General features: G+C 42.6%; 2 protein-coding genes across 2 annotated transcripts; both read left to right on the top strand.

Annotated features, from left to right (window-relative positions):
* Positions 1-487: 487 nt before the first annotated feature.
* LOC147641934 (uncharacterized) lies at positions 488-10877 on the top strand. Its single transcript, XM_086801329.1, has 11 exons — positions 488-701; positions 1267-1467; positions 1570-1692; positions 2020-2057; positions 2207-2384; positions 2512-2547; positions 2837-6571; positions 8368-8526; positions 8704-8814; positions 10233-10375; positions 10503-10877. Exons 1-11 carry the CDS (start codon positions 597-599, stop codon positions 10735-10737), a joined length of 5064 nt encoding a protein of 1687 aa, XP_086657455.1. The 5' UTR covers positions 488-596; the 3' UTR covers positions 10738-10877.
* A 2423-nt stretch (positions 10878-13300) lies between these two features.
* Positions 13301-14251, top strand: LOC147641933 (uncharacterized). Its single transcript, XM_086793628.1, has 2 exons — positions 13301-13630; positions 13814-14251. The coding sequence occupies exons 1-2, from the start codon at positions 13301-13303 to the stop codon at positions 14249-14251; spliced, it is 768 nt and encodes a 255-aa protein (XP_086649754.1).
* Positions 14252-23283: the final 9032 nt, after the last annotated feature.

Here is a 23283-nt window from a genome sequence, read left to right as displayed (position 1 = left end):
AAGCCGATGCAAGGGCCCGAGGATCACAGAACGGACGGGAGCGAGCCGGCCGGCCGGCCGGCAGGGTAAGCCGCCCAAAACCTCGAGGTGGCGGGGGAGGGGGGTTTAACGCTTAGCCATTCTCATACGAAACATCACCCGCCTGTCGTATTCCTCTTATTCCCTGTATTGCTTCCCGTGCAATTTTTTCTTAAAAAAATACTTATCGTCACCCCTACCAATACTCTGGGTGTTCTACACTGTTGCCGTGATCGTGCAGTTGGTTTCACTCTGCGCTCTTCCTCATAGTAGTCATTTTTTTTTTGGCCGGTTTTGGGCAGCTTTGGACATGTTATTGGATCGCTCTAGGTGCGCCGATGAAAACCGCAGTGCGATTTGAGGGCAGCTGAAGCTTTCTAAAGCTCAAATTGGCCAAAGCCCTGTAATGCATGTTGATCTTCCTCCAATTGCAGCCATAGAATCGCAATTGGGTCATGCTCCTTAAACTGTGTACACATTTTGGCAGCAAGTTGTGCATGAAAGTGCAGCTGGGTCATATGGATAGTACATAGACTCGAAGATTTTAATGTTTTTGACCTGAAATTATATCAATTTTGATGACGGAAAGAGGCAACAAGCCGCCCTCTTCTACCAGCAGGTGGCCACAATCTACAGAGGGGACCATAAATTTTGACTTCAGGTTCTACTTCCAGGCGAGCCGGGTGAGCTACCCAGCCTGCAATTGTGAGTTCCGCAATTAGATGAAAAAATCACACTCTCCTCTGATGGGGTAAACTAAGCACGCACATGCATCCCCCATGTCCAGTATTTCTACCATCCCACGTGAGTACGTACCCACATATACATGCATACATACATGGATTGGAATTGGTTTCTTTCTTGTCAATACTGCAAGCAGCTGTTCATCCATATCTTTTCCATGAATGCTTTCTTTATATTCAGGAGAAAGTGATGGCATGCCCACCAGTACTTTTTCCATGGATATTGGGAAAGAGAATGATGATGTGGCGGATTCATATCTTCTTCATGATTTTCTCTCTCTCATCAGAAGATAATGATGACATGTATATTTTCCGTGGGCTTGGATATGTGTAATGTTAATCTGGGTGACTATACAGCTTGATATAAAATCAGGGATGGGATATGATCTTATCCCCCATTCATTGAATTGTGAAAGGAGGTTGCCTTTTTCTGTGTGTGTGTGTGTGCGCGCGCGCGAGTGTGTGGCTCTCTGGTGGTCTCATTTTGACATTGTAAATGAAACAGGTGCCGAAGTCAGGTTGGGACAAATTAGTGGTTTCATTAATATCTATTGAGACGGGCAAAACCACCGTAAAGACTTCAAGAGGTCTTGTACGAAATGGCACTTGCAAATGGGTTGACCCTATTGTTGAATCCACAAGAATAACACAAGATCCTGTGTCAGGAGATTATGATGAAAAATTGTACAAGCTTTTGGTTCAAATGGTATGCACAGACCTCAAAGATTTGTGTACATGCTATCTTTTTTCTTTCCTCTCTCTTTCAAGGTTCAAAATTGCTCTCCTGACCTCTGGGGATGTTTTGCAGGGGTCACTTCGTGTTGGAATTCTGGGAGAAACAACTATCAATCTTACAGACTACATCAATGCGGATTCACCTGACACCATATCTTTGCCACTGAAGAAATGCAGTGTGGGTACAGTTCTACATGTAAGTTGTATTATGCATACCAGCTCAACAGCAGTTTCTTTTTTCTAGGTAGTGTACATTTCTTCAACATGGTTCCAGTTCTGGTATCAAGTCTCAAGGGTCATGGACTCTTCTTGCAATCAAATCATATACATATGCGGGGATACTTCCCATGGATGTACTGACTTGCTTTGTGAGGGCGAAACCCTCCTATGAAACTTGTCATGCAAAAGTATGGCATCCATGATGTTCTTTGTATCATGGATTTCCATCCTCGAAGTCTCCAATTTTATGGTTTTATTGAGGGGGGAAATTTAGTAGTCTGAGGCATTTTTGCCTTTTTTTCAGGTGAAAATTCAATGTCTCACTCCTAAAGCTAGCCCCAGGTAAATATTTTTTATCAACGGGTGTATCATGTATAGCGAGAAAGGCACACATTTAGTCAAGATTTTTTGAACATGGCTGGGGTGATCTGTGTGTCAAGCAATGTCCTAGCTTGGTGCACATGAGAAGTATCAAATGTCTGACATTGCAGAGAGCTAGAGAGACAAAGAAGAGCCAGCCTGGACGGGGAGGATTTGGGTTCAGTTTCAGAGGACGATGATAGCGAATCTGATTTCTCTGAAAATCTGACAGTAGGCAGCGTAGGATCATCAACAAGCCAAGCTATAAATGGCCGCTCATACTTACCAAATTCTCAGAGGCAATTCAAGGTGACGTTTTCTTAGTCTTATTCATGATGTTCATGAAGCCTTAGCAATTCTTAAAATTGCTAGGTTTTTGTGTTTGTTTTTGCATCTTTGTTGCCTCCCTAACCTCTAAAATTGGGATTTCTTGCAGACAAACAGAGGCATCTCCCCCAGTTCAATTCAGACGGCAAGTTCCTTTAGTTACTGTAGATTAGCAGTATAGTTCATTGTTGTGGGGTGCACAAAGGCTGGTTACAAAACATCTCTGCTGGCCGTCGGTGGGGGCCCATCTTGGCCGCTCACCATGAGGCATGGACAGGCAAACTCGTCTGTCCAACCCTGAGTAGGGATCCATGGGCAGGAAACGTTTTGTTACCAGCCTTACTATTTTGACTACATTCTTTCATAAAGATTCTGCATGATGTATGGTTCATGGATATTATGGCCATCCTTACATGCGAACTTATATAATGCAGGATGGACCACTATCCATTACAACCTCACGCCAAAACTCAGATTCATTTGACTCATCATCATACGGCAACAATTCAAGCAGTGGGGTGGGTAAAGACTTTCCAAATGGAGATTTTGGCTCAACAAATTCCCTGCTGCCTCGCAGGTCAAACTCTACTGCAAGCCGAGACTCGAGTCATAGTCAGGAAAGCATTAGATCCTCTAATACATCAAATCAAAATGGTGCGGCCCACCTACCGTCCACCACCAAGGGCTGGCAGGACACATATACTTGGCAAGCTGAATGTACCAATCCAAACCTGCTTTCTTCACCTTTCCTACAAAATGGATCTAGGGTTTCTTCAAGCTTACCTCAGAAACTTGATGCTGCTGAATTGACTATTCGGGAGCTACGAGAAGAGAATTTAACATGGGAAAGGCAAGCACGCAAACTTAATGTTGAAGCAGAGACGCTGAGGCAGAAGCTTGCAGCTGAACTGATGAATGGAGCAGAGCTAAGGATCAGAATCTCGGCTCTTGAAGCAGAGCGTGATACCTTGAGATCAGAGGTTGAGCAGCGAAGGGCCTCCGAGGTGGCACTCAAGAAGTGGGATGATGGGGATGATTATACAAGGTTGGAGATCAATGAAACCAAACGGCTGGTAATAGTATTGCAAGAGGAAGTTACTTATGAGAAACAAGTGAATGCCAATTTACACTTGCAACTCCGGAAGACTCAGGAATCTAGTACTGAGCTTGTTTCTGTAGTGACGGAGCTGGAAGAGATGCTAGAGCTGAGAAACAGTGAGATCAACAGACTTGCAGAGGTGAATGAAGGGCTGGAAGAGCAGCTTCATAAGGTGCAGGCCTCTAACGCAGAACTCCTTTGCCGGGTAGCCAAGATAGAGGAGACTGCACCTAAAAGTAGGATTATGGAGATGCTTATAAAGACAAATGACATGCTGGACCATTCGGTCCATAATGAGTCCAAAGAGGGCTTATTGGAGATCATAGAAATGTTAAAGAAGAAGATGGAGGAGCAGGACATAGACTCCAACGAGCTTACAGATGAGAACATTGAGCTTCTTCATAAGCTCAGTAGAGCCAATATGGAGTTGGAGGCAAACATGAAGTTGATTGCAGAGCTTGAAGCAAGCTTAGAAGGGCTTTCAAGAGTCGAAACAGGGAGGCTATTGAAGCAATTGTCAGGCAACAAGCTTATCGAGAAGCAAAGTTTTATTGATGAGCTAGAGATGCAAGTGAAAGAGCTTGAACAGAAGAATGCAATTTTAGAGCAACAGCTGCAGAAAGCATCTGTGGAATATGAAGCTATCTTGAGGAAGAATGATGTGGCACACAGTAAAGAACTGTTGCATGATGCTGTCAAGAATCATGGTGTCATGCTGTCGGTAAGTGCTGTGGAGAAGATGGAGGCAATAGATGCTGATGATGCTGATGGTGGTCTTGTTGAGATTACTTCAAAGCAGATTTTATGTTTGGAAGCAGAGAATCCATATTTTAAAGAGCAGGTTACCCCGTTGAAGCCGAGCCTGGAGAATCCGATGCAGGAAATGCAAAAGCAGAAAGAAGATATTGACCTACGTCTGTTTCAAGAGAAGTCCGAGGCAGATGTTCAGTTGACAAAGTGTACTGCTGAGTTATCTGAGCTATATCAAAATCTAGAAATTCATAGGGTTACTGAGAGAGAGCTCAAGGCTAAGGTTGCAGAGAGTTGTGTTGATATTGAACGGCTGATTCAAGAGCTGGCAGAGCGGGTGGCCTGCGAAAAGAAACTAGAGGCGCAGCTGATTGAAGCCAAGAATGAAAGGGTGTTGCTAGATACAAAACTTCAAGCTTTGATGGCGGATAAGGAGCTAAGCCAATCACGCATAGATGAGCTTGAATCCCAGTTGTCAATTCTCTTAGAGGAAATCAAGCTCCTCGATGCTTTCAAAAGTGAGTATCAATCATCAAATTTGAAGCTGGAGATGGAGAAAGCTGAAATGCAGGAAAAGCTTGATGAAGAACATGATGAAAGCAGGGCTGCTAGAGAGAGGCTTGATGAGCTAGTGGGACAAATGGCAGCCTTGACTACCACACTTGATTCACAGCTGATAGCAAAAAGAACTCTGGAGAGAAGAGCGTCGGAACTCGAGAGCGACAAAGAGGAACTAGAAACTCAAGTTGTTGACTTGGAAGACACAAACGCACAGCTTCTAGAGAGGATTGCAGGTGTGGAGGCACAGCTCAAGTACATGATTGAAGAGAGAGCATCTTACAAATTAGAATTGGAGACTGCCCGGACTCAGAGTCTCGAGGATCAAGCTGAATACAGGCAGCTAAATGCAAGTTTCCAGGAGATGTTGATTGTGCAGGAACAGCAAAGCGTGGAATTGGAGCATCGACAAGAATTTGCTTCACAAGAAGAACGAAAACATGCTCAGATAAGGCAAAGCCTTGAGCAGGAGCTTGATAAGAAGAAGGATGAGGTTTCCTCTCTAATGCTGTCCCATAGTGAGCTCAAAAAGGTTGTGATAAATTTCCAACAGCAGCTGCAAGAGGCAGAAACTGAATGTGCAGTGATAAAGGAAAAATGCTCTGCTTTAGAGGCTGAGATAGCTCAAAGAGAGAGGGAAGGTGACCTCCAAGAGCTGTCTTTCAGAGAAGAGATGGCATTGCTGTGCAGTGTTAGGGATAATTTTGAGCATCGTGCAAACAATGCAGAGGAGAATTTGCTTCAGCTGCAAAGGGAAAATGTTGTTGCCATGGATCATTTACAAAATGATCTTCAACGACTTACAAGTCAACTCTCCTATACATCTGATGAAAAAGAGAAATTGGCATCACAGGCTTTGATTGAGGCTGCTGAACTTCGTGCAGAGAAAGCTGAGCTTGAAGATTGTCTCAAGAATTTGCAAGCCAAGTTGAAAGAAACAGAGGAGCAATCAGCTTCTTTGCAAAAGAAAGCAGAGAACAAAATAGATGGAATGGCCAAAGAGCTGCAGGCATCAAAAAACTTACTTACAGAATCATCACTGAAGCTGCAGGAAACGTGGACTTTGCTAAAAGAGACGACTTTTGCACAGAAAGATAGTTCATGTAAAATTAAGAATCTTGAGAGATTGTTGTCAGAATCAGAACACACAAGGCAGTTGTTGCTGAATGAACAAGTCCTTTTAGGCAGTCAGGCATCTGAATTGGTTGCAGTCAAGCTTGAACTGGAGAACATGAAAAGCACATTGGATCAAATGAGCCTTGAAAACTCTACTGTTTTGTCGTCTCTGAAGGCCAAAACTGCTCAGTGTGCCAACTTGCAGCAAGATAATATGACTACCACTGAGAAGCTAACTCAGATGATGTTGGAGCTGGGGGAGCTCAAGCAGCAGAAGGCTGATATGGAAGAAAAATTGCTTCTCTTGAAGTCACTTTTGGAAGCTCAGGAGGCTGGGAAGACACAAGAAATTGAGCAGCGTAATGAGTTATTACGGCTTAAAAGGCATGTAAGCCAAGTCCAACGAAGGATGGTTGATCAAGAGGAGGAAAAAATGGAGTTTCAGAAGCGAGTTGAATCCTTGGAGGAGAAACTTCTACACAAGACCGAAGCATTATCCAGGACTGAAAAGCAGCTGAAGGCCATTGACGCCTCAGGGGGTGGTGGGCGGTCTTTGGACAGGACTAACAGCAAAGGAGGTCTGTCGTTTCCTTTGAGAGACTCTAAAGAGGTTTTGGAGTTGCGAGAAAAGTTGAAGCTTTTAGAAGTAAGTACTTGTCTATTAATGCTCACAATTTCTGCAAGTTTAACAATGAAACTACTCTGCTTGAGCTTTTTACCAGGTTTCAATCACAGAGAAAGTGTTTAGATGGAATTCCTTTACTTCCACAGCATCTCAGTTGTACTCCCCTTGAGCACATGCCACTATCCCTCCCTTTGTCCAAGACCAATCATCACCTGAAGCACGTTTGTTGAGCAGACAGGCTTCTCCCCTTTTATCTGTTATGGCATGGATGCTCGATCATCATGTGTATTTATGCACCTTGAGCAAACTCTCATGCAAGCTTTAGTCTCTTGGTCTAGCCGATTAAGAGAGTTGATGTCTTGCCATGAGAGATCCAAAAACGGAGAGTCCAAGCTGTAGAAAGAAAGATATATTAACATCGTCAATAGTCCCATAGGGTCTATGAGACCAAAAGGGAAGTACAATGTATCCATGATAAATACTGAACCATGGAAAAGAAAAAAAGAGTGCACAAAACTAGCTACATAAGCTTAAGTATCCATGTGGTGCTACATCATGACATTGTGTGATCATACACTGATACCATCCTCCTCCAGAATAGAATGCAAAGCAGCCATAGCATCTCCCCTTTGTGATGGGAGCTTGCCAATTATCAAAGGATTGCCTGGATTTGCAACTTCTGGGTGGAGGGATGAGGCCTGTGAGGTTTGGGGTGTCTGGCTCTTAGAAGGGTTTACGCTTGCTCACTAGTGACACCCCATGTACGTGACGCATCCATGTAGGCCGTCATGGACTAGGCTGGTCATGCTGCTGCTCCTGTTGGCTCTCTCTCCACAGAGAGAGAGAGAGAGAGAGAGAGAGAGAGAGATTTGTGTGGGAAATTTATTTAGTTTCAACAAACCCACTTGGAGGTCTTTGCCCACAAAGCTTCCGGTTACAGTATCTACAGGATTAAAATTAGGTATGTGTTTGTGCAAGTATCTTCTCTAAAGTCTTCCTATGGCACCTGCACTTTCAACAGATAGGCCTTTTTCCGGAACCCTGTTGATCAAACCATCATGCTGAGCCTCTTCTCCATGTGCCGTCTTAACCTTTTTGAGTTCCATGTCACGATTTCTTACAAATTTATCTTTTGCTTCTTCAAGACTCTGATTCATACTTCCAGCATGGCCACCCTGTTGCGATGAGGATCAATTGGTGTGGGGTGCTTTGTTGTATTCAAATGTACATGGGCTCACTACAATCCTGTTAGGATGAGGATCAATTGATGCGGGGTGCTTTGTTGTATAATGTATTCAAATGTACTTGGGCTCACCACAATCCTCGTGTCACAATCCAGTGCCATCCGGCACTCTTGGGCACTAAAAAAACCTAGGTTCCATGTGAAAGAATCCATACATCTGCATGCAAAATAATGCACATTCGAACTTGATATCTTTGCCTTCCCACACCACACCCATACTATCAGCCCTTTTGTTTTTATCTCTGCATAAAGGGTGCAGTGCCAGAGGCCAGCAACGGTCTTTATGGCTGCAAGCCAGATAACTAAAGGCAAAGAGACCCAGCATTGATACAGCCTTGGGTCTCATTCACCCTCTTGTGGTTATATTCATTCTTGGTAGTGTATTTAAATTGTTTGTACACATCCCTATTCTTGTAGTGTCCTTTAGAGGGTTGATACGAATGTAGTGTTTGATAACCGTGGCACTTGCTATGTGAATGACTTTGAAGGATATCATTCTTAGGGATATTGTATGATCACTTTTTCTTTTAATCTGTTAAGGAAGCCTTTTAACAGAGGTTTTCCTGTGGTGCAGGAGTATGCGAAATCAAAAGAAGCAGAGTTAGATAGCTATAAAAATGAGTTCATGGAGAGAGAAACTGATCTTTGTGACAGGATTGAGCATTTGGAGCTGTGCAATGAGCAACTTGCAGCTGGAATGATTGACCTGGGGGCTGACCAGCTAAAAAATGAGGTCCATATGCTTTCAATTTATCTTTCTGATATGGAACTTGCATTTGCATCAAGTTGAAAACACGAACAGTAGTTTGCAGCATATAGAAAACAGCAGAGTTATGCATCCACCTAGATCTAGAGGTAGTGCTAGAGGGATGACTAATTTTGATCCTGTGAATGTTTTTGTGTGAAACAGCTGATACGATTGCAAAACCAAAACTCTTTCCTTTCAAGAAAAGAGCAAGAGCTTCTGTCAAGCATGCGTACACAGGAAGTTCTACAGGAAGAAGTGCAGAGATTGCAGGAAGTATGTCAGCCTTTCAATCTTCTAGTCTTCAGACGATATATTTTAATGCACTGGTCATTTGATAAAAGAATGAATTTGTGTTTGAATGCAGACGGTAGTGTTTGTAAAAGGCGTTTCAAACATGTTTTATACAAATCTAGAATTTTACGGCTAGAATTCAAACATATGAAACGGCAACTTAGTGTGAGTGTGTGTGTGTGAGAGAGAGAGAGAGAGAGATGGTTGTAGAGAGGGAATAGTTCTTTTCTGGAACCTTGGGCGACCACAGGAATGGGCGAGTACAATACTAGTATTTTTACGGCTAGAATTGTGGAAAAAACGCCTAAAGGCTAAGATTTTCCAATGCCCTTATTTTAAGGATTCATTTATTATATATTTTCGTTATAAAACCGGCACATGTAGTATACATTTTGGGAACCAAAACCGGGCAGATTGAGTTGTCCTTATTTTAATTGGCTGAAAAAAAAAAGTTTTTATCTAGCACTAGGTGATGGAAGATATCGTAATCTAGAATCTAGATGTCATTGAAACAGGAAACAAGCTCACAAAAAAATAAGCATAACAAGGTAGGGTTTTTTAAAACCTTTACAAAATACTTCAAAATAATGTTTTTTAAAAATACTTCAAAATAACGTTTTTCGTATGTATCATATAGCTAGACTAGTGAAAACGTTTTCAATCCCGTTTCCACGTTTCGGATCGCCATCAAGGTGGGGAGGGCAACCCCCAGAGGTACTTGGCACCCATGAACCTCACTCGCAGCGCAGGAGGCCTAATGTGCCTACCCGGTGTGTGAGTGCGTTTCCTTGGCGTTGGCTAGCATACCCCCAAGACACCAAGGGACCTTGGATAGTATTCCCACCTCACAAGGCTGTGGCATGAAATGCGTATTTTGGAAACAATGATGCTGACATTATTTTTCTATTAGAAAAGCATAAAGAAACTGGTCTTAAAGTCTCAAAGGGAAATAGCAAAATATGTTCATGCCATACAGACAAATGAGGGTTGTGAGTGTGTGCGTGTGTATGAGAGAGAGAGAGAGAGAGGTATTAACTTCGGTAGAATGCAACACGAGGGCATATACGACCAACAGTGGGACTTGAACTCGGGTGTATGAGAGAGAGAGGCAAACAGAACAGGCATGTGGATACTCACTATGATGATACACATGCACACAAAGAAATGGCTACATGAATGGGCATTTTTGCATTTTTCATATGCCAAAAACCATTTCAGTTGCATGAATGCATGTATATGTGTGGGGGTGTCCCTGGACGTGCATGTGTGTGGGGGTGTGTTTCTATCCCGTGTGTGTTTCTATTCCCTTGTATGGGTGCATCTGTGTGTACTTACCTTTAGCCTTAAAACTTTTTGTATTTGATACGTTCATTATTAAAAAGTTGGGGTTTCTGTATCAGGCCAATGAGCTTCTTGAGGCCCGTCTCCTAAAGTTCATAGAGACAGCAAAGAACCCTTTTCTGCTAGAAAAGATTGTGAACTTGGAGACAGAGCTGGCGGAGGCATTAGAAGCCAACAACATGTACAAGCTGCAACTGAAAGGGTAAGCCTAATTGAATTAAAATGGTAGGAGTTATAAGAACCTGAAAGCTTAATTATATCTATTGAAAGTGGCTTTTGCAGCAGGTTTTTTTAAAAGAAATTAATTCTGCTTTACACTCTGTGTTTAGTGTGTTTGACAAGCAGCAAAATGTAAGCATGGCTGCCCTTCAAGACCTTGGCGAGTTGGATCAAATCAAGAAGGACCTTTCTCATTACAAGAAGAAGGCTGAACAACTAGAAGATGAGTTGCATGGCATGAATGAGCGGTACAGCCGCGTAAGTCTGGAGTTTGCTGAAGCTGAAGCAAGAAGGGGGGAACTTTTGATAACTCTTAAGAGTTTGAGAAGTATGAAGAGAATTTGAGGTCACAATGGCGCCCACAGGTGTAACCACACACCATATGCAAAAAAAAAAATCTCCTTACTGGTCTCAAAGAGACTGGTCATGAGCCCATTTTGCGTCCGGGTTCCAAATTAATCAAGCCAGGTTTGCATCATCGCCTCCAAGCCCGATGTACAACACATAAAGTGGACTTGGACTGTTAAGCAGCTAACAGTGCCATGGTACCAATATGCTTGTAGGTGGCATGCGCAGGCTTCATTCTTTTATTACCTAGGATTACATGGATGCAAATATGTAAAGTGAATACCTTGCACGGTTTTAACAGAATTGTCAGCACATGCATTAGCAAGATGCTAACTAACTTGTTTATCAACTCTTGTATATTTAATCCTTGTATTCTCAGATTTGGGGGCTGTACCTAAGAATGACTTACTAGCAATTATTCATCTATGGGGTTAAAAGTTAAAACATACTTTTGCATACAAGTATACATCAAGCCAATCAAGGATACAAGTATACATCAAGCCAATCAAGGATAACACTGTAACAAATTATTTTTCCTCATTTTATTGTGGTTGGAATAGTATCTCTCTCTCTGTTTCACCAATCCCCGTCGGAGAGCAAAGGCCCAAAAGCCCTTGCTATTCGGGTTTCAACGCTAATGTTGAGACCTTAGTGCAAAGTTTTAATTGATGGACGTTACTTGCAATCCTTGTTCAACCATTTGATCCACGGATACAAGGTTCTTAGTGATTGATGGCACAGATACAAGGTTCTTAGTGATTGATGGCACATACAATACATTCAACATTGTCTTCACTCTCCTATCATGCATCTTCAATGGCACACTAGTAACATGAGTGATGGGATGCTGCTTATTATCACTAGTAACCACATATCCCTGTGTTTGTGTGGGTAGCTTCTTATCAAACCATTCACCATGACATGTCATATGATTTGATGCACCAAAATGCATGTACCAAGGATCATCTCCTTCACTTTGTGAAGTCATAGTGTCCATCACATGCTTCATTGCAAACAAACGATCTTCATTCCCATGACTTGCATTTCTAGACGATGCATGTACCAAAATGCATGTACCAAGTATCATCTCCTTCACTTTGTGAAGTCATAGTGTCCATCACATGCTTCATTGCAAACAAATGATCTTCATTCCCATGACTTGCATTTCTAGACGATGCATATTTACCATGTTGAATTTCGTCACCGTGCAAATCATTTTACTTCCTGTAACATTCCCTGGCCATATGTCCAATCTTACCACAATAGTGACACTTAATGCCACTTCCATACTACTGTTAAGGTTGTCATCTATCTCTTCCTCTAGAATTTGATCTCCTTCTACCTCGGGAGTATGACTCTCTATCTCCTCATGTATCATACGAGGGCTGAAAATTCTGTTGTTGTTGTGATAAGCTATCTTGCCAACCACGTCCACCTGTGTGTCTTCTAAATGAGGATCTCCCTCTGCTTCTTACACGTCTTTGTGTGTAAAACGCTTGGTTTTTTGCATGCCCATTGCTACTCGATGATGTACCTAATCCAAGCTTCAACTCTTCCACAATAAGCAATGAAATTAACTCTTCAAAGTCTGGGGGTCACTAATTCTCACTGTGATAGAAGTGTCAAAGATTTGTACTCCTTGCCCAAACCTTTCAATGTAACATCAACCAAATCATCATCATCCATTGGTACTTTGATAGATGCTAATGCATCTGCACATGCTTTGATCTCTTGTACATAATCATGCACACTCCTATTGCTCTGTGTTATACTATGTATCTTTTTTTTCAACTGGATCTTCCTTGTCTTTGTATTCGTGTCATACATCTTCGCTAATATATCCCATGCATCCATACTTGCAAGCATTCGCGTTTGCAACTGCGTGCAAACGTTTGCTGTAAATGTGGAGTTTGCAAAGTTTACAAACTTGGCTTTATATATATATATATATATATATATATATATATGGGCGATGGACAAAATAATGGCCAAAAGGAAAAAAGAAGTGTGTAATTGACGGGCTGTTAAAAAAAAGATCAGGACAAAAGGGGACTCGATTCGTATGAACAGATAACGCCGTTGGCTTTTTTGTGGAAAAAAACGATTTGCACGAGTGCGTTCGTGGGTTTGTGTGCGCCTAGAAAACAGAGCACAAGCTGCAGCCAGCAGCCTACAGGTGATTCTTTTTCTCCTTTTTTTTCTCCTTTGGAAAAAATTCGTAGAAGCCTGCCGTAGAGTGCAAAAGATGTATGCAGGAAGTTGCATGTGGGTGCAATGCATAAAGATGGGTTTATTGATATTGATACACAAGTGGGGGATTTGGGAGAAGCAACCACATCTGCAAGTTCTCCTCAAACATGTGGCTCTTCCAATGCAAGCAGTGCTGTGAATGTATCAACTAAGAGACCGAGGGTCTCCAAACCTACTCAGCTGCAAGGAAAGCTTGCTAAATCATGGCAAATTCAAGCAAGAAAGAATGCAACAGTTGCTGTGAGATGATTTTTTAATGCTGAGCATATTCCTTTCTGCAAGGTGTGAAGTCCTTCCTTACTTTATTGATATGGTTAAAGCCATTGGGGAAGTAGGACCAACTTACATGCCACCTATGTACGAAGCTCTATGCGTTAAGGAGCTCAGAGATGAAGTCAAATGCATTGACAAAGATTTGCTTGGGATGAGAGAGAAATGGTCAAGATATGGAAGTACAATTGTGTGTGATGGATGGTCTGATGTCAAGAAGAGGCCAATAATTAATGTGCTTTCATCTTCTATCTATGGTAGTGTGTTTTTGAAAGTTGTTTATGCGAGTGGTGAATACAAGTCACGCGAATACATATTTGGTATTCTTAAAGATGCAATTGTTGATGTTGGACCTGCAAATGTTGTCCAGGTGTGCATGGATAATGTCTGCAAATGTGTGCGTCCTAGAGAGCTCATAGAAGTAGAGTGGCCCCACATCTTCTATACTCGTTGCATGTCATTGCTTGGATTTACTGTTTGAGGATATTGGTAGCTTGAGTTGGATTGCTTCTGTGCTAGATGCAAGAAAAAAGATTGTAAAGTTCATAACTAGAAAGCCAACACTTTTGGCTATGTTTTAATCTATAGCAAGAAGGAGATCTTGAAGCCAGCAGATGCACGATTTGCATACACATTCATTGTACTTGCAAACCTTCTTGATGAGAGGGTGTACAATGGCTTGAGAAAGATGGCAGTGTCTGATGAGTGGATTAATGCAAAGCCTCTAAAAACTGTTAGAGGCCACGAGATTACAGACACTATATATAATGCTACTTTCTGGCAAAATGCAAAGCTCATTGTGAAGTTGATGGCTCCCATTTTAAAGATTCTTCGCATGGCTGATAGGGAGGAAGCAACCATGGGGCTGGTTTATGAGCTCACAGATTGCATGATGGAGAAATCAGAGAGTATGGATGATGTTGATGATAAAATATTGAAAGAGGTCAAACAACTTTGTGTTGGTCGTTGGAATATGATGCATTCCCCTTGATGTATCCTGCAGATTATGTATTGCATCCTATTTGGAGAGGAAAAGGACAAGAGTCAAATGCTGAGGTGCACAATGGTTGGATGACTGTTATAGAGCGCTGTACAGGTGGAGATGTAAAAGCATAAGGAGACTTGACTGATGAGTTGGATGATTACAAATAAAAAAAGTGTACTTTTTCTCGGCCTCTTGCATTGGATGAGAGTAGAATGCATGAAGGAGTGAAGTGGTGGGAGTCCCATGGTGCAAGCAAACCTAAATTGCAACAACTTGCCATTCGCATACTTTCTCAAGGGAGCACAGCTTTACCATGTGAGACAAACTCGAGCACCTTCTCTCTTATACATACCAAAAAAAGGAACAAGTTGAAGCCCTCAAACAATGAGAAGGTGGTGTACATACACACTAATCTTCATCTCATATCCAAACTCAAGGCTAGAGGCTATGAGAAACTTGAGGTGACTTTAGATATGATTAACAAGGAAAAAGATGATGATAGACTCATTACCTTGCAGCAAGAGATTCGGGAGAGCATAGAGAATGATGGTATAGCCTGAACATGCATGCAAAAGGACCTTCCATTGAAGAGCAACAAGAGATCGATGAACGAGGAAACTTCATCTTCCTTTAAACAAGGAGGATGAAGAATGATCATTGATAGTCTCTGTCTTTTTTAGTGGCCACTCGCCTCTACCTTTTTTCACTCTTTTATGCTTTCAGATGCTCCAATTGTTTCCATCATAGTTGTTTTTTGTTTCTATTATCTATTGCATCCAAGCTGCAACCTAAGATATTCGCTTGTTTTAAGTTTCAATAAGCACACTCAACTAATCAATGTAACCAATGCGGTACAATGCCAACCGCTAATACATATACATGCACAAATTCCGTCAATGTAGTGCCAACACCAGTTGTACATTCACTTGCTCAATGCAAAAGCATTCCGGAAATCATGTACATGTCCACATTGCCCAAGTTCAGCCTGCAACATCAAGCTTCAACCAAGCTTGTGGGCAAACTTCACATACATTAACACTTTAACTAAATGTTGTAGCCGGCATTCCAAATTTGCACCCTTATCTTATTCTATTCATAACTTGAGATACAAAACTCCAAATACAATGTTTGAGTGGTCTAAACACATCTACGGAAAACAAGCTTTTTGTTTGTCGTGGTACAATCAGCAAATTTCATTTGCATTCTCACTTGCAAGATTCAATGGAGAGCTTTGAACAACATCGCTTGCTTGGCTTCCAAATACTTGCAATCCACAATGGAAGGATTTGTTTAACTCACCTCTTGGATAAGCTCTATGATTTGCTTTCGATTTCCACTCCAATGGTGTTTATAGCTTCAAGGTGACCTTCGCAGCTTCATCCTAATTGCTCTCATTAATCCATCTTACACAATGTAGAGAAGCTTCATAGCTAGCTTCATTCTCCTTCACCAAAATCCACACATTCTACAAGTGAGTAGTTCACACATAACATAACCTAGTACTAATGTCCATACACACTTGGCTAGTTGGGCACAGCCATCCATGCATTGCTAGACTATTGTCCACACATCTAATGCCATCCACCAACTGCCGATGAGCTTGCATTCTCAACATAGAAGGTTGTGCATCAACCATTGAACTTGATCAATACAAGTCTAGGAGAAAGCCCAGTAGGATGTGATGTACTACATGGTGGCCAGAAGAACCTGGTTCGCCACCACAACCCGACCGGCCACAGAAATCCTGTGTTGAACTCCAGCTTCTTTTGAATGCTTAGAAGAAGAGGGGCTAGCTGTTGCTCAGGGAAGATATCAATGCCTACCTGGCATACAAGATAGCGAATTGGAGTGATCCACTCAAAAGCCTCAACTGGACGCCAAGTCAGGGCGGCAGGCGATGAGCCAACCCAAAATCCACATGACTTGTGCCAATTGATCTGTGCTCTGGATGCACAATAGAAGATCTCTATCACCCCTAGCCCCCAGATAGGTATGCTAATGTGTCATCGGGCAAACTCGAAACTCGGAATCAATCAGCTCCTCCTATGCGCGGATGGAAAGCCGTAGTCCATGGAGTCTGGTCTCTTGGGTAGAGAGAAAACTGCTCATGGCCTCGACGACAGACATGAAGAGATAAGGTGCTATAGGACAACCCTGCCGGGACAACTGAGTGAGGAAGTGGAAATCTGTCACCTATGGCTCCTTGGATAAGAACTTGGCTATGTGAAGCCGAGTAGAGCCCCGAAACACCTTGGACGCACTCCTCCGTAAATCTCATGCTGCACATCATTCCCTCCAGAAAGCCCCAATCTACTCTATCATAGGCTTTCTCGAAATCAAGGAGAACAATAAGATCAACTCATGTAGTCTAGATAGGTCTAGTACTCTTCCTGTTGGATCGTGAGAAACACAAACTCCCGAGGCTGCAGCCAAACTATGGAAGATACCAAGGGTCCTGTTCCCTAAGAACTCCCCCCAACTGATGTAGTCTAGATAGGTTAGGGCTAGTACTCTTCCTGTCGGATCGTGAGAAACACAAACTCCCGTGGCTGTAGCCAAACTATGGAAGATACCAAGGGTCATGTCCCCTAAGAACTCCCCCCAAGCCGAGTGTCACGTGAACCCTGCATTGGGGTACACAGTGACACACTGGCATGATCATCAATGCAAACATTTGTATATAATAGTACCTTTTTATAGGAATATTTATCGTATGATGTGACCCCATTGTGAGCCCTCAGTCCAAGGACAAGCAGGCACATCTACGTATGATGTGACCCCATTGTGAGCCCTCAGTCCAAGGACAAGCAGGCACAATCTACGTATGATGTGACCCCATTGTGAGCCCTCAGTCCAAGGACAAGCAAGCACAATCTACGTAGGTCAGTCTCTGATCCATAGAGGTTAGTGGGGAGTCAGTCCTCTCTTAACCCACTTGGAGAATCCATCAAATAAAGCATGTAGAGGTTTATCCTTAGTAGTAGGTTGCATTAGCAAGCATATAGGATGCATTAGGTTAGTCGGCAGCCTATAGGTACCCCACCTATAGTCGGCCAGCGAACTGGGTGCACTAGGCTAGCTCAGTCGGCCAGCATGGCAGAGGCCTGGGACAACAAGCACATCATCTAATGCTGTTAGAACAAGCGCATCATTTAATGTTGTTAGCACATTATTTAGTCCATAATAAGCAGGCTGACAGCTTATGATTGGACCGACCGACAGCCTGAAGCCATATATAAGTAGTCGCAATCAGTACCTCATTATTCATTCAGGTATTCAGCAGATCATTCATCAGTTCAAGCACCAATCAGCATCCTTCTCTCTCTAGGGGATCATTGGAGCAACTCTTCAGCATTCAGACAGCATATGTGCAGTCTTACAGCTATCTGGGCTTGCATAAGTGGCCCGAAGAGTCTTCTGTGTAGTGCCTCAGATTAGTGGATACTCAGCAGACATATGGTCTTCCTCATCCTTGCGTTGGGTAGTCATATCGCTTGTTGTATACCATTCTCCAAAGAAATAATATAAGCAAATACTCCTGCTTGTCGGGAGGGGGGTGGGGCGGGGGAGGGGGCGTGTAGCTTTTAGTGGGTATTTGGGACCCAATACTGTGTCATTTACTTCATTTCTATTCTCTTCTCTCTCTCTCTCTATTGTGAATTGGATGCTAAAGATCTCGCCACATAAAAGGTATAAAGAGGGCCCTGTTGTGCATTACCACGATCAACCTCACTACATGTAGCATTGAGTACTCTGTACAAAAAACTGTAGCCCTGCCACCTCCGAGACTGTCCTCTGCCGACTCTAGCATGCTAAAATCCCCACCCATACACCAGAAGGTGGCCCTGCCTGTTGCTGCAGCGTTCCTCACATATACATTCAGAAAGCCCACATAGTCCTCTCCAATCCTGATGGTCACCTACTGAGCTTGTGTAACTATTTGGTTCTCCATGCTCTTTTTACATGATAGAACTCATGCCCGAACATATGGACAGGATGATTTACACATGGAAACAGGGTTCCTAAAGCTGGAATTGGAAAAAGCACTCGTCTGGGTAAAAAAGCAAGCAAAAGTAAAAGTTAAGCTTTGTTGACCAAAAAGCTGAGGGCACTGTTGGAAAGAGCACGTCAAACTGAGTCAAAAAGCTATAAGCCGCTTTTTTAAAAAGCAGCTCCAAGGCCAAAAACCAAGGCCCTAATGGTGTAAAAGCATAAATCAAGAACTTTGACTATTATTAAAGTAAAAGCAAAGAGGCAAAGCGCAAAAGCACAGGAATAAAACAAAAGCCAAGTGGAAAACGACAAAAGCAAAGCATGGTAAAAAATAGGCATCCCCTTAAGTATTTAAAGGAGCATGTACTCTCTAGGTGGAGCATAGAAGAACTCTTGAGAACATGGAGAAGAGACTTATCCTCATCATCTTCTCCATCACCTAACTACCTCCCCTTTATCTGCGGCCACCCTTGCAGCGCAAACCACTGTTGCTCCACCCCTCTGCGCATCATTTCTGCCTTTGTGCCACATTGTGAAGAAGCGTCGCCGCCCAGAGCCACCTCCACCGCCTGCACTGCGCTCAGAGCTTGGTGCCACCGCTCAAAGCCTGGCGCCGGCGTTGCCGCCGCCCCAGAGCCGATATTCACCACCTGCTGCCCATTGGCACCTCCGTCGCCCTAGAGCCGGCATTTTTGTCTCTTGTTTGTCAGATTTATGTCGTCTATTGGCCGCCTCTTTTCTCCTCCACCACCACCTATTGGTTGTTGCCTGACTCATCCATCACCACCTCCTTTCAATTGTCTTCTTTGGGAGAGGGTTGCCTCCATTTGAAGGACCACCACCTCCTCCTTTCTTAGTAAAAAGGTCTGAGATAGCCATATAACTCTATCCATATCTATTTGAGGGATTTTCTGTGAAGATAAGTACCCATCTTGGTGTAAAGCTTTTGGGATTACCTTGTATGGATTGGATTGAGAACAAAGAGCTTTTGTGGATACTTGGGAACATCAGTTGGACTCATTGGATTTTGGTACTAGCCCGGTGTAAGTCTCTTGTGGGGTCATCCTTGTGGTGAGCTTGGCATTAGTTATCTTGTGCCTCAACATCAACCTCAGTCCGATCTCGACATTGACACCTTTGTTTGATATTGTATTCATTGGTTGTATTGGTCTTGGCTTGGAAAAGCCTGTGGATTGTTCCTGAAATAAATTCCTGAAGAGGGGGCGGGGCTTGTTCCCCGCTCAGCGTGGTGTACCATGTGAATCCCCTATTCCCATCTTTCTCTCCCCCTTCTCTCTCTCTATCTTTATCTCTTGTACACGTGGTTGCATCTGTTAGTGCATGCTCCGTTGGGCTTACAGTGTTATCAGAGTAGGATTTCTCTTGAAGAAATCTTTTCTGGAGTGACAGAACCATGTCGAGAGCTGAGGGAGACCAAGGGCCTCAAGAAGGGAACAACTTTAAAGACAACCCACGACATCGAGAAGAGATCCAAGGCTGCCAGCCTGTCTCTCTCATGAGATCGCAGTCATGACATCAGTTGAATATCGAGAATTTCAAAAGTTTAAAAGGTATCTTTAAGATGAAGAGTTCCTAGCTTGGAGAGCCAAGAAGGAACAAGACTATAGAAGAGCCCAGATGTTTGAAGACTTTATCAAAGACTAGACCATCGAAGCCGAAGGTGTGGAAGCCGCTAAAACTTACCTACTATGAGGTAAAGGGGTTTCCCTTTAGAGAAGAACCCAGAGTCACCCGATCCATCACTTAGGAGGACAGAGAGAAGCTACCCCTAGAACCGCTCTATCAGATGATGCAGCCTCTTTCGTCCAAGCAAAAGAGGAGCCTTCAACAATCGGCAAAATATACTTCAAACCAGGAGAGAAAAGCGTAAAGTTTGATACCCTATTCCACCATTGATGGAAATGCGAAAGTTTGTAAATGGATTGCAACCAAAGCTTTATCAAGCAGTCTATATGATAGGACCCAAAACCTTGGAAGAAGCCCAAGACAAAGCCTTGCAAGCCAAAGCTCTATATATGCCTTGGATGGTGGGCAAATCAAAGAGTGAGACTCGAGATTCGTCCCAAAAGAAGAAGTTCAAAGGGGGATCTCAAACAAGGAACGAGCCACATGGAAAGAAGAACAAAAATGAGGATAAATCCCCATTGTACCAAAAGAAGCTATCCCGAAACAAAAGGACATATGGTTGCAAAATGTCCTGCGCCAAGAAGCCAAACCGTCCCAAAGTAATGCATTACCTAAAGAACTTCAACATCAAGATGATGCTCCATTGGAGAAGAGGCGGCTCTTCAAAGCTTGGGGCAAGTGGCAAACCAACCAGTACTTATCCACTTCGATAGTGGTGCTACCCACCACTACATCCATCCACGAGTGGTTGAAGCCATGAACCTCCCTCCGGATAGGTCCGGAACTCCTATTACAGCAGGTGCCGCTTCAAATGTCTGTCAAGGTGACTCTTATTTTGGGAAAGCATTGCTTTACAGATTGGAGACTGTGTGGATCATGAGGACTTTGTGGTTGGTAAAATTGGACATTGTGATGTGATTTTGGGTATGCCTCGGCATAAGAAGATAGATCCGGCCATTGATTGGGCTGGAAATAAGATAAGGTTTCCTTTTAAAGGTAAGAATGTAACTTTTGATGTAGGAGTTGAGGGGAATTCCATTCCACCACTCAGTAGTCATGTACAAATTCCTAAACCAATAAAGCAATCTATTTCCTCGTACTTGATATATGTAAGAGATCCAAAGGAATCTAAGGGTGATGAGGCACTCTGAACTCTTGATTATGAAAGGAAAGACTTTCTAAAGAAGTATGAGGATCGTTTTGCAGATACTCTTCCAGGAGAGCTACCTCCAGAGAGACCAGAAGATCATAAGATTGACATCATGCCAGGAAGTTCACCTCCTAATAGCTGTCCTTATTGAGGGAGTCAGGCTCAACAAGAGGAGATTTTGAAGCAAGTGATAGAGCTTTTGGAAAAGGGTTTGATTCGACCTAGCTCATCACCTTTTTGCTCCCTAGTTTTATTGGTTCGGAAAAAGGATGGTTCTTGACGTATGTGCATTGATTACAGGGCTCTTAATAAGATCACTGTAAAGAACACGTTTCCTATCCCTAGGATTGATGATATCCTAGATAGATTGTTGGATGGAGCCACTATTTTCAGCAGGATTGATTTGAAGAGTGGATACCATCAAGTTAGGATTGATTTGAAGAGTGGATACCATCAAGTCAGGATTGTTCCAGAGGACATTCACAAGACCGCATTTAGGACTACTTTTGGACTCTATGAGTATTTGGTGATGCATTTTGGTCTTACCAATGCCCGGCTACCTTCAACTAAATGATGGAAAGAATATTTTGAGCACATAGAAAGTTTGCAGCTACTTTCTTTGATGACATTATTGTGCATTCAAAGAATGAAGAAGAGCATCGAAAGTACTTGGATATGGTATTTCAAGAATTGCAAAAGCACAAATTGTATGTATGGCAAGAAGAGCGTTCTTTTTGTCAGAGATTCACTACTTGGGCCATATGGTGTCCAAGGAAGGGGTCAGGATGGACCCAAAAAAGGTCAAGGCTATTGTGGAATGGCCAAAGTTGACTAGTGTGCATGCAGTTCGAAGTTTCCTTAGCTTATGCTCTTATTACAAGAAGTTCATCAAGTGGTTTGCTGTGGTAGCAAGTCCACTCCATGATTTGACAAAGAAAGTTGTGGGATTTCGGTGGACCAAAGCTCAAAAAAGAATCCTTTGAAGCACTAAAATTTTATGCTAGCAAGGGACCGGTATTGATTATTCCAGGTTTCTCAAAGCCATTCATGCTAGAATGTGATGCTTTAGGAGATTGCATTGGTGTGCAATCTTGAACCAAGAAGGCCATGCTGTGGCCTATGAGAGTCGAAGAGACCTCACCCACTTACAAGAAAGAATTGATGGCTATCATTCATGCCTTGAAGTTTTGGAAGCATTATCTTATGGGTGTTAGAGTTTGTTATCAAAATAGATCATCAAAGTCTTAGGTATTTCATATCTCAGCAGCCTAAGATATCAGAAAAGCATATAAGATGGGCTAGCTATTTGGCCCAATTTCATTTTCAGATTATGCATATTTATGGGAAAGACAACAAAGTAGCAGATGCTCTATCTTGAAGTCCCATGCAGTTTCCATGGGATATCATTTGGACTTCACTATGATGAAAGATCTTTATGCTACAAATGAAGATTTCAAGGACATTTGGGACAGGTTATAGAATGGAGACTTGGTGACTTCTTATGTCATCAAGGAAGGGTTTCTTATGATGCAAACTCGTTTATGTGTGACCAAGGACTTGAGACCAAAAGTAATGGAAGAATGCCATGCCCCACCTTATATGGGACATAGAGGTATCATGACAACAACTCGGGCTTTGGAAAGTTATTTCTTTTGGCCTAGCATGAGAAGGGATATTGAGTAATGTGTTTGAGAATGTTTGGTTTGTCAGAAGGTCAAGTTTGATTGACAAAAACCCATAGGATTGTTACAACCTTTGCCAATTCCTAGCATTCCATGGGAAAGTATTGCTATGGACTTCATCTTTGGGAATGATGGAATATGGACTATTATTGACGGGTTCAGTAAGCAAGCCCACTGATGAAGAAGACCATCCGTGCAGATCATATGGCAAGATTGTTTATTCAGTAGATCTTCAAGCATCATGGATTACCCAAATCCATTGTAGGGGATAGAGATCCTCGGACTACCAGTTTCTTTTGCAAAACACTTTTTGACAACATTGGGACAAAGCTGAATTTTTCTTCGGCTTATCATCCTCAAACAGATGGGCAAAGTGAGATTGCCAACCTCACTATATTGGATATGCTAAAGTGTTATGCTCTTGAAGCGAAGGATTAATAGGAGAAGTACTTGTCATAGGTTGAGTTTGCCTATAAACAATATACGAGGGATATATTTATAGGTTTCCTTTGTAGTATTTATACATAGGGGGTGTAAAAAATATGGAAGGATACTTGTATACATAC

Source organism: Cibotium barometz, chromosome 1 (genome assembly GCF_041138505.1).
Source record: "Cibotium barometz isolate CiBa-2024 chromosome 1, ASM4113850v1, whole genome shotgun sequence".
NCBI classification, from domain to species: Eukaryota; Viridiplantae; Streptophyta; class Polypodiopsida; order Cyatheales; family Cibotiaceae; genus Cibotium; species Cibotium barometz.
Note: the sequence above shows the minus strand (reverse complement) of the source record. Positions and strands in the feature narration are given on the sequence as shown.